At 44.3% G+C, this 18,913-nt stretch overlaps 1 protein-coding gene across 2 annotated transcripts in view; it reads left to right on the top strand.

Annotated features, from left to right (window-relative positions):
* The first annotated feature begins 7,603 nt into the window (after nucleotides 1–7,603).
* The window catches only part of PPARGC1B (PPARG coactivator 1 beta), a 101,344-nt gene continuing 90,034 nt past the window's right edge, over nucleotides 7,604–18,913 (top strand). Inside the window, exon 1 of one of the 2 annotated variants that reach the window (XM_033139893.1) lies at nucleotides 7,604–7,877. In XM_033139893.1, coding sequence (XP_032995784.1) covers nucleotides 7,794–7,877 — 84 coding nt within the window. In that variant the 5' untranslated portion in view covers nucleotides 7,604–7,793. The remainder of the gene's footprint in view (nucleotides 7,878–18,913) is intronic. The other variant, XM_033139892.1, reaches the window with a different exon arrangement.

The raw sequence follows: 18,913 nt of genomic DNA, 5'->3' as shown, positions 1-18,913 counted from the left end.
CCTTCATGGGGGAAGCATGTGGGAAAACCTAGCCTTGACTCTTGCTGCATCATGAGATTTAAAAGATATATGGATGCTTTTCAGCGTATAACCTGACAACCTTTTCTCTAAGCACTGGCTTTTCCTCCTTTAATGTACAATATATTTCACACTCGTGGTACCTGAATGAAGTATAGTGATGGTTGAGTATGGCCTCCAGAGCACTATCTGGCTGTGAAATACTATTGCTCTTTTCTAGATTACAACTGTTTTGGAAAACAATCCCGTCCTTCTGCTGTTGAAGAACATTATGTTTTTTTGTTTTGTTTTTTTGGCCAATGATTACATTTCCTTTAAAGCACCTTGCACATTTTTAGTTCAGGGTAAAAATAACAGCAGAGAGAAGCTCAGTAGCTGGGTACAGTCCTTTGGGAGCATTTTTCTCAGCTCCCCCCCCCCCCACTGCTTATATATGTGGCCACAGTGAACTTCAGTTTTATGAGCCATTTACAACTCCTGAGCCTTTTGTGTTTGGCCCACAGAGCAGACAGTATTACCACAATAGTAATGTGGCTCATAAAGGCTTCTCCCTTCCTCCTTGTTTTTGGCTAGAACAAAAATAGAAAGAGAAAAATCAAACCATTCCATATTATTAGTGAAAGGGCTTGTTTTGTCATATTGCTGCATTTGAGGTCTAGAGAAATTTGGCAGCGTATGGGCTTTGTCGATAGTGGGATAGTGGTTCAGTATGGTGACCAAAAAATATTTATTGTAATATTTTAACTTTTCCTTTTGGCCCTAAAGGTTATACAATTTAATTCTAAGAATACAAATTAAAGCAATCATGAAAAGATGTTTAGTACAACAAATATGAACAGCAAAAAAACACATCCAAAGCTGAAGTATGATTTGCTGAAGACAAGGCTGGCCCAAGAAATTTTGTTGCCTTAGGCAAAGGACAAAGTAGCCTTCCCTGTTCCATATACAAATGAAGATTGGCAGTTGAATCTTGCTTGAACACTAGTAATAGGATAGCGTCCTCTGGATCTAAGAAAAACAGACTATCAGGGGTGTAAGTAGGGGGTGGAGGATGTTCTAGTTTGCTTTCTCAATTTCTCTTTTTTTCAATCTCAAATTAAGTTCTCCACGCTTCTACATCAGTTGGCAATTTTTAAAAAGTCCTCACAAAAAATCAACCAGCCTGCTAATGCCAATTTCTCCTAATATACACTTTTTGTATGCAATTTTGCCTCATTGACATACCGTACTTTTGCAAAGCAGTTTTCATAATATAATGTGTTTCTGTGCATTATTTCAATTAATATATGCATTTATATGCACACTCTACCCTAGCATATGCATTTTTGTACACATTACTTGGATGCATAACTTCACTGAAAAATTCAAATAAGTGTGAATGTATTGGGATGGCTGTGTTTCCAGTTTATGTGTCATTTCAGAAAGTGTGAATTAGGTAGGTTCACATTGAATTGCAAAGTGAATCAATTTTCTCCCACAACCCTAGGTGTACCTACCACCTGCGGCAACAATCGCAAACTGCATTATGGAAGAAGCGTTAGAACAACCTAAAACTATCTCTTGAACTCTCTAATTGTTTGATTCAGTGAAACTGTTTGTTTGGGTTTTGACATTAACTAACAATTTAAAAACCAGCGAGAAAGTAGCGGAGCTCTCCTATGAAAAGGAGTTTACAAGCTTAGGGTTACTGCCAAAATGGCCTTACCTCAGGTCACCGTAGTGAGAAATGGATTCTGTGGACAATCTTACAATACAGTTAGGTACTTATGGGAGCAGGCAGGCCTTAAGCAGGGGTCAGCAACCTTTTTCAGCAGGTGGCCGGTCCACTGTCCCTCAGACCTTGTGGGGGGCCCAGACTATATTTTGACAAAAAAAATGAACAAATTCCTATGCCCCACAAATAACCCAGAGATGCATTTTAAATAAAAGGACACATTCTACTCATGTAAAAACACGCTGATTCCCGGACCGTCTGCAGGCAGGATTTAGAAGGCGATTGGGCCGGATCTGGCCCCTGGGGCCTTAGTTTGCCTACCCATGCCTTAAGGTATCATGCTGATCCAATACCATTTATTGCAGAAGTTGATCTTCTTGTGCACGTGGGGGCATTTTAATTTTTGAGTGAATACCGTGTGCACCACCCACTCTGGTCATTTCTCTCCTGTGACCCAGATCAGCCTTCTCCCCATGCCCCATGGAGACAGAAAGTTTATGCATACCCACTTTGCTTTTCAAAAGTTTGGACAAAGATCACATCCAGAAAAATTAACCTGAGCCTTGAAAAGCATATAATTTGGTTCTTCAGCTAGGGTCTATTTAAAAGGATTCTCCCCTGCACTTTGCATGATCAGAGATGCAGATATTTGGCACGGCCATCTTTCATTAAATGGTCAGTTATTTGGTAATTTACAATAATGTATCAGTCTACTCAGAAGTAAGTCTCGGTGTCAGCAGGGCTTAATTCCACATCTGTATAGGACTGCAGTGAATGGGTTTTTCTTTCGGCTGCCTCTCACCACCATAGGAATTTTCCTTTGGATCAGATTATCCAGGCATCTAGGTGGGTTAATTGTCTTCTCTTGTAGCATGTTGAACGCCTCACTCTGGATTGTTTTACTAAGCCATTAAAAATAATAGGTCTCTCTGCAGTGCATTACACCCTGGGTTAATTTGTAGACCAGAATGTTTACATGTGGTATATATGTGTTTACTTTAGAACAGAGGACTGGACTAGAAGAAGTTCCCTTAAAATCCTATGATCATAACAGTAGATCATTTTTTAAAATGAAATATAATGAACAGGTTATGGCCGTAGTATTTTAGAAAACACAAAAAGTAAAGAAAGCCATGTTACTCTATTAGAAAAAGAAGTCAAGAACCCATTGTTAAGTGTTTCTTTTTAGGGCCAAGCAAAGTAAGCCACAAAATAGTGAGCAAGCTTTCAGGTTCTGCAGAACTCCTCATCAGGCTGGATTGTTTTAATCTCCAACCTGATGACGAGTTCTGGAGAATTTTTAAAACTTGCTTACTATTTTGTGACATTTTGGTTGATCCTAAAACTATTGCTTGACTGAGTTTTTAAAATGTGGTCTATAAAGATTCTAAAAACAACAACTGGAGACTGCCCTAAAGCGGTCAAGGACAGAGCAGATAAACGACACAATTCTATTGTTACTAGACTTAGACAATAAGCAACTTCAATACACACCCCATGAAGAAACCCTAAGCACAATGCAAGTAATTACGTATCTCTCAGCAGCATAATCCTTTTATGCAGGTCAGTATCATATAGACAGTTTGATGGGCTTGTAGGGGGATCTAGCTTGCATGTGCTTCTACTCAGAGCAATTATATATTGACTAATTAAATTATTCAGCTGCCTGCATTGTCAAAAGCTGCCCTTTCCCTTTTAATTGCTTTGGATAAGCAAACAGGTACGACATAAAGAGGATTTCAGTCTGATTGTTAATTTTTTCAGAAGAAACATTTAATCTATGTGCAATAAAACATGAAAGTATACCCTGCACTACAAAGAGCAACCAGTCAGTAAAACAAAGCTCCATGTAAAGAGAAAGATTTTTATTTATTTTTTTGCATTATTCAAATTCATTCTTTATTACGGTCAAAGACCAGCTCTTAAAAAGGAGGTAAAGTAAAAATAAAAATAAATACAGCGGATCCCTTTGACGAAACATTTTCCAGGGATGTTACATGTATAAAACTCTTTGAACAAGATTTAAAAGAAAATTATTAATTGCATTACAATGTTAAAGATTTAAAATAGTGGCTGCAGCAAGCTGAGCCCGGCTCGCTCGAGATTCCATTGAGGAGAAACTTAGATGGGCTGAGAAGAAGGTCTATATCTGCAAATTTGGACACAAAATCTGGCAACCGCCCTGGTAATCATTGGGTCTTTACCTAACAAGAGCAGGTTGTATAACTGCTTTTCTGGGAGGCTTGCAAACCTCACCAGTATGGGGTCCATGATCTCCCTTCGAGCTTCTTCATATAGAGGGCATCTGAAGAACAAGTGTTCAGGGCTTCCTATTTCCCCTAGTGGGCATACGCAGAGTCTTTGGGCATATGGGATTTTTTTTATAGAGCCCCTCCAGCACTGGCGTGGGCAATGCCGCGCTTCTGGCAAGAGTAAACGCCCTTCTTGAGTTTTTTGACAGGAGAAAGGAGAGGTAAGGTGCCGGGGCAGCTATGTATCTCTCGATTTCTCCGGTTCTGTATTCAGGGCATCTTGAACAGTCCTGTTGTCATTATTCAATTTAGCTCAGTACATATTCTGCTCAGGTGTACAGAATATCCAGCAACCATGTCTCCTGCAGTTGTCAACACAACCCAGTATACTGTAAAATAAAGTCTAATGACTATGTGCATTTATATGTCAACAAGGAGCAAGCTTTGGACTTCTGGCTCACTGCCAATTTAGCCCAAGGTGCTGTAAAATCTGGCCTTTTCAGAAATGAGGACTAACTCTGTCAGCATTTATTGCCCTACCCATTATTTACTGCTCTGTACAATGAGCGGAGTCACTGGAATTAGAGAGATGTCTTGGAAAGTTTTCCAGAACTACCATAGTAAGAAGCACGCTCCTTAGCAGCAAACACAAGCAGCATAGGGCTTTAGTGGTGAAGAGCAACGTTAGGCAAAAGTTCAAAATTGTGGCTCTGCCCTGACAAGGTTGGATATGTTACTATTTGGTGCTAGTATGCCCAGCAAATACTAGAAGTATACGCAGACAGAAAAAATAGAAAAGCACAAAAAGAGGGAAAGAATGTCCATGGGTGCAGAAAGAAAGAAAAAAATGTGTTAATCGTTATTTTAAAGAATAAAATAAATTCAGTATGCACACATTTTTAGTTAAGTGAGTGTAGCATTGCAGTCCTAGAGAGGTCTTGGTCAAAGAGAGATCTGAATCAGCTGCTATCCTATGCTAGTTCTCATAGCTGCCTGGATGGTGATGAGGACCCATGACAGAGCCTTCTCAGTGGTGGTTCCCCGTTTGTGGAATGCCGTCCCTGGTCAGATGCACCTGCCTCCCTCATGGTTAGCATTACTGCAGAATTTTAAAACACTCCTGTTCACCCAAGCATTTTGTGCCTGACACTGTTCTTAGTGATCTTAAAAGTATTAGCTCCAAGGGTATGCAACTATTTTAAAAAATATTTTAAATTGTTTTTAGTATTATTTTGTTTTTAATGGTGTTGTTTTACTACTTTGTTGTTGGCTGCGCTCAGCTCCTATGGGGAGAAGGGAAGGAAAAATATAAGAAATAAATAATGAAATAGCATTGAGTAGTATAGCTAAGTTCTGAGGCTACTGAAATGCCATATAGAACAAGGCCGGGGAGAAGGTAGATGCAGGTCTCCTGTTAGATCTCTGAATGATTTGCTGTACATCAGTAAGAGTTTCCAACTCTTAGTTGTCCAAGAGCAAGAAGAAAACCTTTCCTCCTTAATTAGGCGACAAATATGAATGGACTTGGATGAAAGGACTGTGAGCGCAAAGGAGTCAGATGGATCAGGCAAGTGGCCCACCTAGTCCAGCATCCTGTTCTCACAGTGGCCAACCAGACACCCATGGAAAACCCGTAAGCGGCCCCAAGCTCAAGAGCACTCTTGCCACCTGCGGTTTCCAGCAGCTGTATTCAGAAGCATACTGCTTCCAACAGCAGAGATGGAACACGGCCATTAGGGTTGGGAGCCACTGCTAACCTCCATGAAGTTGTCTAATCCTCTTTTAAAATCACCCAACTTGGTGGCCACCCACCACTGCCCTCTAGTCGGAGTGAATTCTAAAGTTCAACTACAGGAAACCCCCGCATATCGGTGGAGCGGGTGTAAGCCCACCTCATCCCTGGGTTGCAGCGGTGCATACCTGCTGAACAAGTGTAAAATGGTTGTTGCCTGTATGTGCTTTTGCCTGTCCTGAATCTTCCAACTTTCAATTTCATTGGATGCCCATGAGTTCTAATGTTATGAGACAGATTTCTTTTCTCTATCTACTTTCCCCATGCCACTTCTATCATGTTGCCTCGGTTCAGTTTTGGTTCTGTAAACAAATTTGTAAGATTTAGAGGCACTCGGGTGTTTGTTTTTAATTCTAAATCTCTGTCTTTTGCACCTGGCTCTGGCTGGTAGATCCTGGAGTTCTAGAACAAAACAAAACAAATCAGACAAGCTTGAAACCTGTCTATCCCTGGTCCAGGGCATCCAAATTACATGTTTTGCACCGTTCAGTGGAGTGGCTGCTGGCTGGCCCAAAGCAGCATGTATGATTTCTCTCTCTCTTTGACCATTGTGTTCCCTTTTCATGTTCTTGTCTAATGTATTGATTGAGAGGAGCGAATGACAGCTGCTGTGCAAATTCCACACCTAAGGACCACAATGTGTCAGCTCGGCAAGCCTTTCAAAAGGAGTTAGCGGGCCAGGAAGTGGGGTGGGTGGGCAGAAGGCATTGTGCTGAGGTAATGGGAGAGTCTGCAAGGCAGCATTACCTGCAGATTTAGCTTTCACATCAACTTCGTGAACAATGTGCCCAGCAGGTCTACCCAAATGTTCCATTTCCACATGAACATGGAGATCTTCTGTTCATGCTGCACAGCAAGCCGCCGGCTAATATCACACCTGATTGCTTTTGAGTTACCCAGAGTAACAGATGCTTGTTCCTGGCCAAGTGAGCCGGCGGGATGCAAACCCCACTTGGAAGAGTAGATTGGCTGGTTTAGCTCCCACATCTCTGGTGCGTAGGTGGGGATTACTACCTCATCTGTGGTGGTGGTGGTGGTGGTGGTGGGGGCTGGCAAGGGGTTGCAAGAACCAAGCAAAAGGAAACATTTGAATGTGCATGCTGAGCAGACCTGTTCAGCCGAAGTGAAGGAAATGTTGAGGAAAAAGAACCTCAAATTGCCGAAACGCCATTAACATGGTTATACAGCATAGCATTATTTCTGCCCCCTTATTTCTGTGTCAAGTCCAAGGGGAGGTGGGATGCTAAAGGAAGTCCTTGAAAGGGGGCAGCACTTTAAAGGCCGCACACTGAATAAGCCTGAAGGGGGAACGAGGTAAAAGGGTGGGGGGAGGGTTGTTCTCCTCCTCGAGTTTCTCTCCGCCAAGTACAGCTGTGCTCTGGAATACACGAAGCAGTAAGAAGCGGGAGCGAGTTTTCTTTGGTGGCGGCGGTGGTGGTGGTGAGCATGCGCAGAATCCCCCCTCCCCGCTCTCAGCAACAGGTAACCACCACAAGCTCCGGATCAGGTAGCATGCATGATTCGTGGCTTAAGCCCCCCCCCCCCCACGTCGCGTTTTAGAAGTGAGGGCTGAGGGAAGAAGGATATGATATAGAAATGAAGTCCCCCCCTCCCCGCGCCACCGACCAAAATGTAAAAAGAAGAGCCTTCACTGCTTAATGCTCAATACAGGTGACGGAGGGAAGCAAGCCTTTTAAGCGAGCTCAACGCAGCGCTTCACTTGCACGCGCGTCTCTGGGCCCGGAAAGCGCGGGCCGCGCGAACCCTTCCTCCTCCTCGGCGTCTCTCCTAGAACGAAGCCCGCGAAAGCAGCGGCGGCGGCCGCTCCCCTCCTCTTCCTGCGCCGCGCCTCCGCCGAAGCCCAACCCAGCCGAGCCTCCCGCTGCCGGGGCTCCTCCCAGTCCCAACCGGCGGGCTCCAGGCCCCGCCCCGCCGCCCGGCTCGGCTGGCTCCTGACTGCTGCTCGTGGTGGCTATTGCCGCATGCTGTTTCGTGCCGTTGCCGGAGGAGCTGGAAGATGGCGGAGCCGGGGCCGGACTGCAGCGCGCTTCTGGACGAAGAGCTCTCCTCCTTCGTCTTCAACTATCTCACCGACAGCCAGGTACGGGCTCCGGGCGCTGCAGCCCAGCCTTCTCCAGGCGCACTCACGGCCGGCCGGCACGTCTGGTTCTCGCAAGCAATCTCCGAACAGGAGCAGCGGGGGCTCCCGTGCACGGCTGGGACGGGGGACCGGGGGGCGCTGAGTCAGGACAGGAGCGGAGGGAGACTGGGGTCTCGGCGTGCAGGGACCCCAGAGCCACCGTGCACCGGCATGTCTCCCCCCCCCTCCCCGGGAATGCCGTGTAAATGGGACTCAGATCTGTTACATGTCAAGGAACCGCGGGGGTGGGGGGTATGGATCCCGAATCTGTCATGCACCACGAAATATGGGTGGCGCGGGACCCAGACCCGTCATGTACCGGGGAGCTCGGAACGCAAGGATTTCCGTTCTGACATGCACTTGGGTTTGGGGCTCCCAAGGACGCCGCATCCACTCTGCATAGAATTTAGGGCTCCGGGAAGGAACCGGTGTGTGTGTGCGCGCTCGCTCGCTCGCTCGGACCCAACTTGGAAGCCTGGGGCATAAGACCCCACAGAACAGCCGTGCACAGGAATGGGGAGGCGGGCTGGAGAAGCAGTATTATAATCTACTTAGATCTACGAGGCACCTTGCATATTTCAGAAAGCGGGAAGTGCGTGTGTGTAAGGACTTTTGATTTCTCTGTAGCGGATCCCTTCCTTGTTCCTCTTCATGCCCCGACAGCGGAAAATGGAAGATAGCTAGATGCACGGCTGTTCTGACAGATTCCAGCGCGCGGAGGCTGGATCTGTGCGGCTCTATGAGCCAGGATTCCTCCAGACACCAGACAGAATGGAGGAGCGGGGGGGGGGGGGGAGCTTGCAGGCTTGTGCAGACGGAGCACAGCCCCGGCTGAGTAGCAAAAGCAGCCGATTGCCCTGGAGGCCGGCGTGTGCTGCTTCCTCTCCATGCAGCACTTACAGGGGATCCGGCGGAAGGAAGACGTAGTGTGTTCCTACGGCGAAGCTTCAGTTGCGGGTAGCCCACCCCCAACCCGCCCCGCTTATTGCTGAGGAATGGACAGAAGAAACTCGAGTAGCCCGAACACTTCAGCACCACTCGCACGTGGACTATTGGGTCACGCTGCTCTGCCGCTGCCCCAGATAACAAGCAAGCTGCCTTGCTTTTGCAGCGTCTCCCGGTTGGAGCTGCAGAGCCTCCCTCCCCTCTCCGCAAAATAAAAATAAAGAATCTGCCTACAGTTCTCTCTTCGGGGTTATTTTTTCCCCTCCTGGATGTTGTTAGGATGAGAGAGGTTGGGGTGCAATGGACGGGACAGTAAAGAGAGCCGTTATTCTTTCCAGTGTGTATTTAATTCACACACCCCTCTTCCTCCGGGCATGTTCTCTGGAAGCGCGGCTGTTGCTTTCCTCCCTTTTCTACAATGTATGAAGGCAGGACTGGCAGCAGTTCAGCTTGACTGTGGGGCAGCTAGAATAAATGGGTGCTGGATTCCCCCCCCCCCACACACACACTCGTCCTAGAGATTTGCTGGTGGGAGCTCTAATTTCTTGGTTGTGCGCGTGAGTCATGCGGGTTGTTCGCTATATACCTGCAGTTTTGGAGAGGGGGTGAGAAAAGAAGCTCGCGCGCGCGCGCTGGAGTGGAGTGGGGGGGGGAGGTCTGAGTTGCTACAAATAAGCAACTTTGCAGATCTCTGTCTCTGGACTGGGCTACATGTTAAAATCAGATTAAGGGTTTCTTGGCAGCCGTCGGCTGATCACGAGCGGGTGCCTGCTGGAAAGGCAGCCGGCTGCATTCTTTTCCATGGGGAGGAGTGAGTGAGGGACTGTGGAGCCGATATGCTGCGAGACCATCATGCATCTCTCAAGCCAGGAGCCTGTTGCAATCGCAAAGAGTTTTCCATGGTTACGATTCCACTACCTCCCGTTGCCTTCCCGTTTTTTGTTTTGCTCTCTCCTCATAAACAGAGATTACTAAACGGCTTTGATTTGGGACATGGCACATTCCTCCCCCACTCCCTTCGCTTCCTTGAGTTTATTCATTTACTTGCTTATAGAAGAACAGAGCGAAGTCTGCCGTGTTTGGGCTCCAAACAAGCAGCGGTGCCCTGCTCTCGATCATCCTGATTTGTCCCTAGCGTCGTGTGTTTATGTGCCAGACAGAACTAGGCTGGACCTGCTCCAGCCCAGACTCGTGTAGTCCGAGCACCTCCGTTGCAGAGCCAGTGCTAGAGCTTACCGGTTTGTCATGGGACATGTTGGCAAGGGGAACTTTTCAGAGAATAAAGCAGGAGATGCTGACAGCTTGTTTAAAGAACTAAGGGCAGAATATTCTGTAAGCAGGGTCTGTCTGCTCCACCACCGTGCAAAAAATTATTTATGGGGTGTTGGGGGGGGGGGACGGATTAGGAAACTCTGCTGGATCAATAAAACACTTGTTTGCTTTTGAGAGGAGTGGGGAAGAAACCTTTGGGATAAAAGTGTTATGGGGAGTGTATCAAATACTCTGGTTGCCTTTCCATACATCTCTCCATATTGAAAAAGCAGAACCTAAAGTATTGCCTACTTTTGGGGGGTCAGGAGAAGTGAGACATCTCGCCTCATAAAAAATATTTGCAAATGTAATTGGAGGGAGGCATGCTCTTGTGTATTGGGCATGAATAGACACACGAGTGAAAATTTCCAGAAATACATTCGCCAACTCTGTTGTGTGAGCAGCTATCCATACAGAATTGTTGCTAATATATGATATAGAAACTGATTACATTCATAATACTTGTGATGGGCTGATCTTTGCTTGCTGCTGTTGGTCCCACTGTATTGGTTGGAAGTGCATTAATCTTTGGATTACTCTTTCTCCTCTGCATGCGTGCGAGGGTTAAAGTCTGGAGTAAATCAGAGTGGCATGTGATTGCCTTGAAAAGGAGAAAGTTGTAAGTGTGCTTTGTACTTCTACCTTAACCTCTGATGAAACAGCAGTGAAGGCTCCAGCCTTCGCTTCTGTCACATGATTCTTTTGTAACTATAAGCGGGAGGTGGTTCCTAGGCTTGCCTCTGACGTCTCTCCCCATTACTACTCTACAGTACTAGCCTCTTCTTACAGCTGGGCTGCTGAGTTCTCAATGAAATCTGAAAGCTGATTCTGCAAAGCCCCCTATGTTCCAGCACAGGATCAGATTATTCTTAAGAGGCTAAAATGTCAGGAGGCTATGGGATAATGAATATTATCCATTTCTTTCAGAGACCCTGAAGGATTTCAGCTCTTGTCATCATATATTATGAAGAACCCCCTTCCCCCTTCCTCTCTTTGCAGCAGCATTGCAGAAATTTGTGTCATGATGCTATGAATTTCATAGTACAGGTGAACCAGAGCCCGGTCCAAGCACAACTAAAGGCATCTTGAGGAAAAGGTGCAATGAAATGTTAACCTGATTTGCCTTGGTTTTATATTCACATTGATAGCTGTTATGTATTGAGGGAAAGGATGTTTCACAAAATGACTGCATTGCAACAGATAGAGATTAAAGGCCTTTTCTTCTGCAGTCTGATTTTTCATCAAAATGGAGTTATTGTGCAGCAGTATGAAATGTATGATTTATGTGCAAGGCAGCATGATGCATTCTGAGCTACTCATTTCAAGTTTGTGGCCATTGTTGTTAATTCACCAGGCGTTGGAAGGTATCAGGAATTACTAGCATATACTTTTCTACCTCTGTAGAAGAGCAAGAAAGCAGTTCGACTTTTCTGTTTTTCATTTGTTGAAGGAAAAATAACCATCATGATAACACAGGCTGCTGGCTTCAAGCTTCCCGGGGCAATATTTCCTCTTGATATTCTCAGCATCTTGTTAACAGCTCAATTAATTAATGGTTGGAGATGTAAACTGTTATTGACCAAAACAAAATGGTTTGTCTTCTTTCAGACACATGCATACTTCCATCTATTTCATAGATCTGCATAATGATCTTTTTGGCTGACAAGAGGAGCTATTGCTTTGAATGCTCGTTTCTCTACCCGTTAAATAGGGCAAAAGCATGGGTATTGTTTTCCTTGACAGTGCATGGGAGATGTTTCTTGGTAGAACAACATGCAAGTGTCCTTTGAGTACCTGGTCAGCACACTTTGTTTGAAGAGGTGAACTCTATATTTTGCCCTGCTGCACTTCCACTGTCTTGTGACCCTCAGTGGCATACTGGAGAGAAGAGGAGTGACAGGATAGTTCTCACTTACCTGATTCAGGTTTTACAGTCTTGAATGGGCATTTGGTGAAGCCATCACACCACCACCTTAGGGGTGCTCAAACGCTGCACAGACTTGTTCACACCAACATTTGTGACCAACATACATGACCCTGGTCATTTGTGGGTGATGATACTAGCCTTGTTTGTTTGTTTTTGTTTGCATGTTTATTTCACATGGAAATGATAATCATTTTTATTAGCACTGCTTTATTTGCTTTGGCAAGTGTCAGCAGTGGATTGAAACAGAGAGATGAATTATATAGTCAGAAGAATTGTGCATTTAGAGTCCTTTCTAGACTGTACCACTTTAGATTGCAGGCAATGGGTCGCATATTTGAATATCCCTCATTCCAAAAATGCTCTGCCTGCAAAAAAAAAAGAGCAGCTGGTGTGTCAATTTTTTCTCATAGCCTTCTCCCTGACAAACTAACTTTGGACAAAGTGGGGAACTTTCCACCCTCACCTGCATTCTGGAATGGTATAATGAACCACGTGAGCTTTTTGAGTGGCCTAAGGAAACAATTCTACACAGATTTACATAGAAGTGTATTCTTGTGCAATCAAAGGGATTTGTTTCCAATTGTATGTGTGGGGGCTTTGAGTGCATGGCAGAAATCATGTTGATATGGGAAGGCAAGAGGTTAGGATACATAAGCTCTGGAAATAATGTCTTTTTTGTGGCATTATATTGTAAGTGATACTTGATCTAAATTGCTTTTCCAGTGTAGATCCCACTCTAAGAGGTGTGAATTTAGTGCCAGACAGCTGTGTAGACCGGACTCCCGGCTTATTCACAGTGTAGGCAGCAGCCAGGAGTAGTTTTTCACCATAGACACAGCCATTCCAGACCTTTCTGAACCATGATTCCCCCAGAGGAATAATACTGGGTAGTTTTCATGGAGTTTTTGCTCCTAGACCTTTCTGCTAAGAGAAAAGCGCCAAATATGGCACACAGTCCAGATAGCTTTTGGCTAAGAGCTGATTGACACAAATGACATATTTATAGTCTGGAGTATGCAACTACAGTGACTGACAGTTTCATAGATTCATAGATCCAGAAGCACATCGTATGTAACTTCTTGAAATCTGGACAGTGATGCACACAGTTGTACTTGACTGCCTGCATTAGTGTCTATCAACTGGCAACTGTTCTCTAGGGAGTCACAGACACATTGACTTAGAAACCAATACATGGGACTGCATAGGGGAAAAGCAAAGCACAAGGCACATTCACATAAGGTAGCTGGCCACAGACAACAGCTCTGGAGTGGGGAAAATCCACCTGCATGTTTTTGGTTTTGTGGCTTCAATCCACACAGTGGCAACTCTTCTATAACACTTAAATTCCTTGTGTTTGCCTGGCAGAATAGGGTGGTTTTTCTGGCAGTTGTGGGTGTGTGGAGAAGCATTCTAAGCCACTCAAAATGTCAGCCAGCCAGCCAGCCAGTTCCAGAGTTGGCTCATGGCACTGCTGTTTGTGGCAGACATTCATGGCAGTGAATGGCTTTTCCCTTATTCTTGGCAAACTGGGTTCTCTACGGAACATGTGACACCTGGTCAAAGGGACTGTTGGAGGTATAGTCTAGTGCTGCTAACACTGAGGAGGATCCATTAGTTTTTCTGCAGCTATATAAGCAGGTGATTCTGAGTACAGTATTTTCCATTGTCAAAACACACCACTTCCAAGATTGTATTGAGCCAATTCCATCTTAATATTTTTTGTACAGGTAGTTGATTTTCAGTCATCTCATGAACTCATACATGTGGACTACATATGTCAGAGTACCCACTCATCAGAGATGAAAGGGGCCTTGAATATTTGGCCCAGGAGTGGATAAAATTGATCATGAGCATTGCCTTACTCAAGGTCTAAAGTTTCTTTCAATTCACCTTCATATTGCCACGAGAATAGGGCCCGGGTGTGTTTATTCATGTGTTGCACAGCTGTCTACCCATTCACAGGTCCCTTTATTTCATGATTTAGTGTATTTCCAAACATAGACCAGTTTCTTTCACATGCTGTAGATGATGGAGGATGTAAGAAGCAAGAGGAGTCGGAGGCTATGTTGTGCAAAGGCCTTGTTACCGTGGTCCAGAATCATGATATATTTGGCAGAATCCCAGACTACATTTTATGAATGCTCTGTAAATTTAAGATAGGAATGCTTGTATTTCTCTAAAGTAGGGCCTGCAGATCTATTTGACCTTTGGATGCTATTGGACTGTCAACTCTCTCCAGCCATCATGACCAGTGATGATGGGTGTTGTCGCTCTGCAACATCTGGAAGGTCACAGAGTAGGTACCCCAGCTCCAAAGCCAGTTGCAGATCTTCACCCTCTCCTCTATTTTAGTGAAAGTCTACTGCTTTCCATGTACTGGGTTGGGAAGCTGAAGGAGCTGAGCATGCTCTCAAAACTGCTGTACCAAACCATTGTTAAGAGATGCATGAAGTAAGAGGTGGTGTGTAGTAGGAGGATTTGTCAGCTTCCTGTGTATTATATTGGGAGGAGGTAAAGCATCGACAAGGTTGAAATGATAGCTCTCCTACATTCCTGTTGAGACTGGACAGTGCTATGTGTTTTTATTTTGGGCTCAGGGGAGCAATAAAAGATGGCTTAACGTAAAATATGAGCCTGCAGCCTTGGCAGTAACATGAGTGGAGGGCCATTTTCTTTTAATTAAGATATTTTTCCATTTCCTCCCTACCCTCCCCCAGCCCACCATGTTGCCTCTGAAAATTATGAATGTGCTGCCTGCAGTTCAGCCAATGAGCAGCCTGGGAAAGGAGACTTTCTTGCAAGTAAACCCCCTAGGTTAGACAGCTCAGATCCTCTTTCAGATTGTGTGTGTGAGAGAAATGTTATACTGCTACTGCCACTTCACCTTTCTTTGTTGTAAAGCTTCATTCCTATGCCTGTACACTAAAAAGCAAATCCCATTGAAATCAGTTGGACCTATGTCTGAGTAAACACAGTTGGAATAGAGTACAAGAGTTCAGAATTGCAGTTATGTAGGACTGAGGATCCATTGGGAAACTGCCATTAATAGCAAAATGAAAGAATTACACTGGAGTGGATTATGTTGCATGGAGTAAAATTGTATTTAATTCAGGTAAATACAGTGGTACCCTGGTTCTCAAACTTAATCCGTTCCGGAAGTCCGTTCCAAAACCAAGGCGTGCTTCCCCATAGAAAGTAAGGCAAAACGGATTCACCCCTTTCCAAACTTTTAAAAACAACCCCTAAAATAGCAATTTAACATGAATTTTACTATCTAACAAGGCCATTGAGCCATAAAACAAAAGCAATAATCAATGTACTGTACTATAAAATAAATAAGACAGTATTGTAGATGATGATAATTTAAATTAATTTTTTTTCTTACTTGCACTGATGATAGTCATTGTTTGGATGGGAGGTTTTTATCCATTTCCGCAGCCACACAATCAATCAATCAATCAATCAGTAGCTTAACTGGGTTCCACACAGTCATAAAAACAAATTAACTGAAAAAGCCTCAAAAGCGCAAAAGAAATACGTAGCAGAAACAAAAGCACCAAACTTTATCCGTTCCAGAAGTCTGTCTGACTTCCGAAATGTTCGAAAACCAAGGTGCAGCTTCTGATTGGTGCAGAGGCCCCGGAAACTATAGCCGACAGCCGCATCGGACATTCAGCTTCCGAAAAATGTTCAAAAACCGGAACACATACTTCCGGGTTTTTGGTGTTTGGGAACCAAGGTGTTTGAGAACCAAGGCACCACTGTATGCTCAAGTTCAAGCTAGGCAGGCTCTCAAGGTGGCCTTGTGTTTCTGCCACCAAGGGCACTCTTTTTACTTGCCAACAGTCAAAGGAGTTTCTTATCAGGTACCCTTTTGAAGTCTTTGGTGCTATATGCAAGTATATGAGAGAGAGTGTTATTGTTGATCAAAAAATACTTGCCAGGGAGGGCACTACCAAACTCATGGTGCTTCCTTCTGAGTAAACAAGCCAGAAGGGATTGGGCTGTAAAGCCCTGAAGGGCACCTTCAAATATTTTGCTGATATGTATGGAGCCTCCAGGAAATGCCTGGTTGCCATTATTGTCTCTGTGTGATTAAGAAAGGATTGTAACTTTTTGAATAACAGCTCCCCTTCTGCCTAGTGAATCCCTTTGCACTGGAGTAACGATGGTGTGTGAGAATTCATTTCTTGTCTTCTCCTTTTAAAATATATTTTTATTTGGGTTTTTTAATAGGATAAATAAATACATAAGCAGAGGAAGTTATCTGTTCAATAAAATATGATGATACAATTGCATCACATCATTATCCTTCCCTCACTCAACAAGCAAACATTCTAATTAATTCAAGTGGGCCCCCACAGATAAAATGAGGCATCCAATGCATTTCATCAAATTGTTTCTTTTCAGTGCCCAGGCCAAGTTTTCAGTGCCCAGGCCAAGAGGAAAGCCAAACAAACACATGACCCCAAAAAAACCCCATAAAAACAACCTGAGATGTTCTTGTAACCTGCTGTGTGTGTGTGTGTGTGTGTGTAATCCAAATAAACTGGAAGTGAATTTTCTAAATATTTTCCCCTGTTAACCAGGCATAAGTAGAAGGCTAAATATAGAGAACATAACTCAAGTAAATGCTTAAAAATACCTGGACCCCCAACATAACAACAACAACAACAACAACAACAACAACAACAAGATAGAGCACCCCTGCGCCTCCACAATTCTACCCTTGGAACCTGCTTCTGCCACATACCACTATTGCTCCAGCAAGAGGACTTAGAACTAATACCTGAGAACTAATACCATTTTGAATGTAAGTGGCTTATAGTTGTATTTAAAAAGTAGATACACACTTTAAAATATATAGGAAAAAAATTATAGGTATGCATCATGTCTCAAAATTAGCACCAAAATCTTATCAGAGCAGTGTGGGTGGAGAAGGTGAAGGGTCATTCTTCCCTTGTCCTATGGTATCTAGCAGTGCCTCATTTCAGCAAGTGGATTGCCTCCATGTGCATCATATAAGCATCCAGGTGAGGTTGCCTTAACTTCTAATCCAGCCCAACTAGAATGGCGTGAAAGCCATAAACAATGGAGCAACAGTTAGACATGTAGTAACATAGCAGGATATAAGGAAAAGAGCTGCTGCAAGCTACCACAGAGGATAAAACTCCCTTCTGAGAGACAGACAGAGACCAACTGGTTGCATCAAACAGTAGATAATACTGGACTGGATGGATCACTGGGACTAACAACATATGACAGCTTCATATGTTCTTGATTATCCTTTTAAATGTGGTGTTAAATGTAGTTAACGCCAGAAATTCCATGGGAGAATAAAATAGTTCCATGAATAGGCTTTCAGTTGGGTCCCTTTCTGCTGATCAAGAGAGATTTCAGCTGCAACTAGGCTAAATTTCAAATTTTACCTTTTTTGGGTGGCAGCTGTTGATTCTCCTGGAATTCAAGCATTTCACAGTGAAAGGGAAAGGAAAATAGAACCTCCAGCCATGCTGGAAACTTACTAGGTGAATGTACTCTAGGCATGAGGGCAGATTCCTTTTGGTTAATCATTGTGGTCTTGATTAGCTGACTTGCCAAGGGCAAATGATCCCTTCTATAGGAAGCCTGAAGTCACCTCCCTAGGCAAAAGTCACTTACAGTGCCCTTTCATGGCTCCTATTCATTTCACTGGGGCTTGTGCAGGAGAACTGTCTGGTGGATTATGCCCTAGGAGAACTGTGGAAAGTCTTTCCATGAACTGGTTGGAATGTGTCGCCTTTCCTTTATGCACAGCTTAATCCTCTGCTGCCAATCTCAGTACACCACCAGCAGCATTTACACAAGGAAAAAAAAATCAAAATATTAATAGTCACATAACAAAGTGCCCGATTAACTATCCTGGTCCTTAAAGGCTTTCCCACAGCACTGTCATTCTTGACTGACCACAGTTATTGCAAGGAGGTGGAGATGATCGGTAGGTTATTTTGTGTGGAAATCATTTGCAGCTTTCCTGTCAAACTCAGCACATGGGAATTGCTCTGTGAAGTAACAGAGACCCCAGGGGTAATGTTGCAGGGTGTTCCCAACTGCCTGCACTTGACAGAAAATGAGCCACCACAGACTCTGCCAACTATGGCTTCAGACAACAGATTCAAATCCCAAAGAATGGACTGCAGGGTTTCTTGTCTGATGGAGTGGTTGGTGAAGCCACTCCTAGCTTTTGACTCTAAATGATATCCTGGGCACAGTGATAAGCTCTGAAGCATCTCAAGTCCGTAAATGTAAATGATTAATGGAGACTGAAATTCATCAATGAATGCATACTTCTGTCCTGTCTCCCCCCCCTGCTGCCACTGCCCCAGCCATAGGGCCATACTAGATATTTTAAGAAACACAAAGCTGATTGACAGTTGTGCCTTAGCTTATTTGTTTTAAAAAGCTCCAGTGGTGGAGATTCCTTTTCTCCTCAGCAGAGTTGGTGCCAACACACATTCAACTGCTGTACCATCTATACAAGCAGGGTGAGATTGGGTGTCAGAATCAGAAAGTGAACTTTGTATTTTCTTATAGATACCGGTAAGTTTCTGAGTGTTTGCAGGTCAGAGGTGGGCAGAAGTTAGATCGCTGGAAGACTTGCAGTAGAACGACAAGAGTTTTCAACATAGTAGCAACTGCAAAATGACTTTCCCTTACTGAAATGAAAACTAACTGTGGGGTGAGGGTGGGGACATGTATGTGGAAGGGCTGTGTGCCTAGTCAGTTCTGGCACTGAAAACCGATTCCTGGACTCTTGAATGTTCTTAGAGGACCC

The sequence above is a fragment of the Lacerta agilis genome, chromosome 2 (genome assembly GCF_009819535.1).
Source record: "Lacerta agilis isolate rLacAgi1 chromosome 2, rLacAgi1.pri, whole genome shotgun sequence".
In the NCBI taxonomy this organism is placed as follows: domain Eukaryota; kingdom Metazoa; phylum Chordata; class Lepidosauria; order Squamata; family Lacertidae; genus Lacerta; species Lacerta agilis.
Note: the sequence above shows the minus strand (reverse complement) of the source record. Positions and strands in the feature narration are given on the sequence as shown.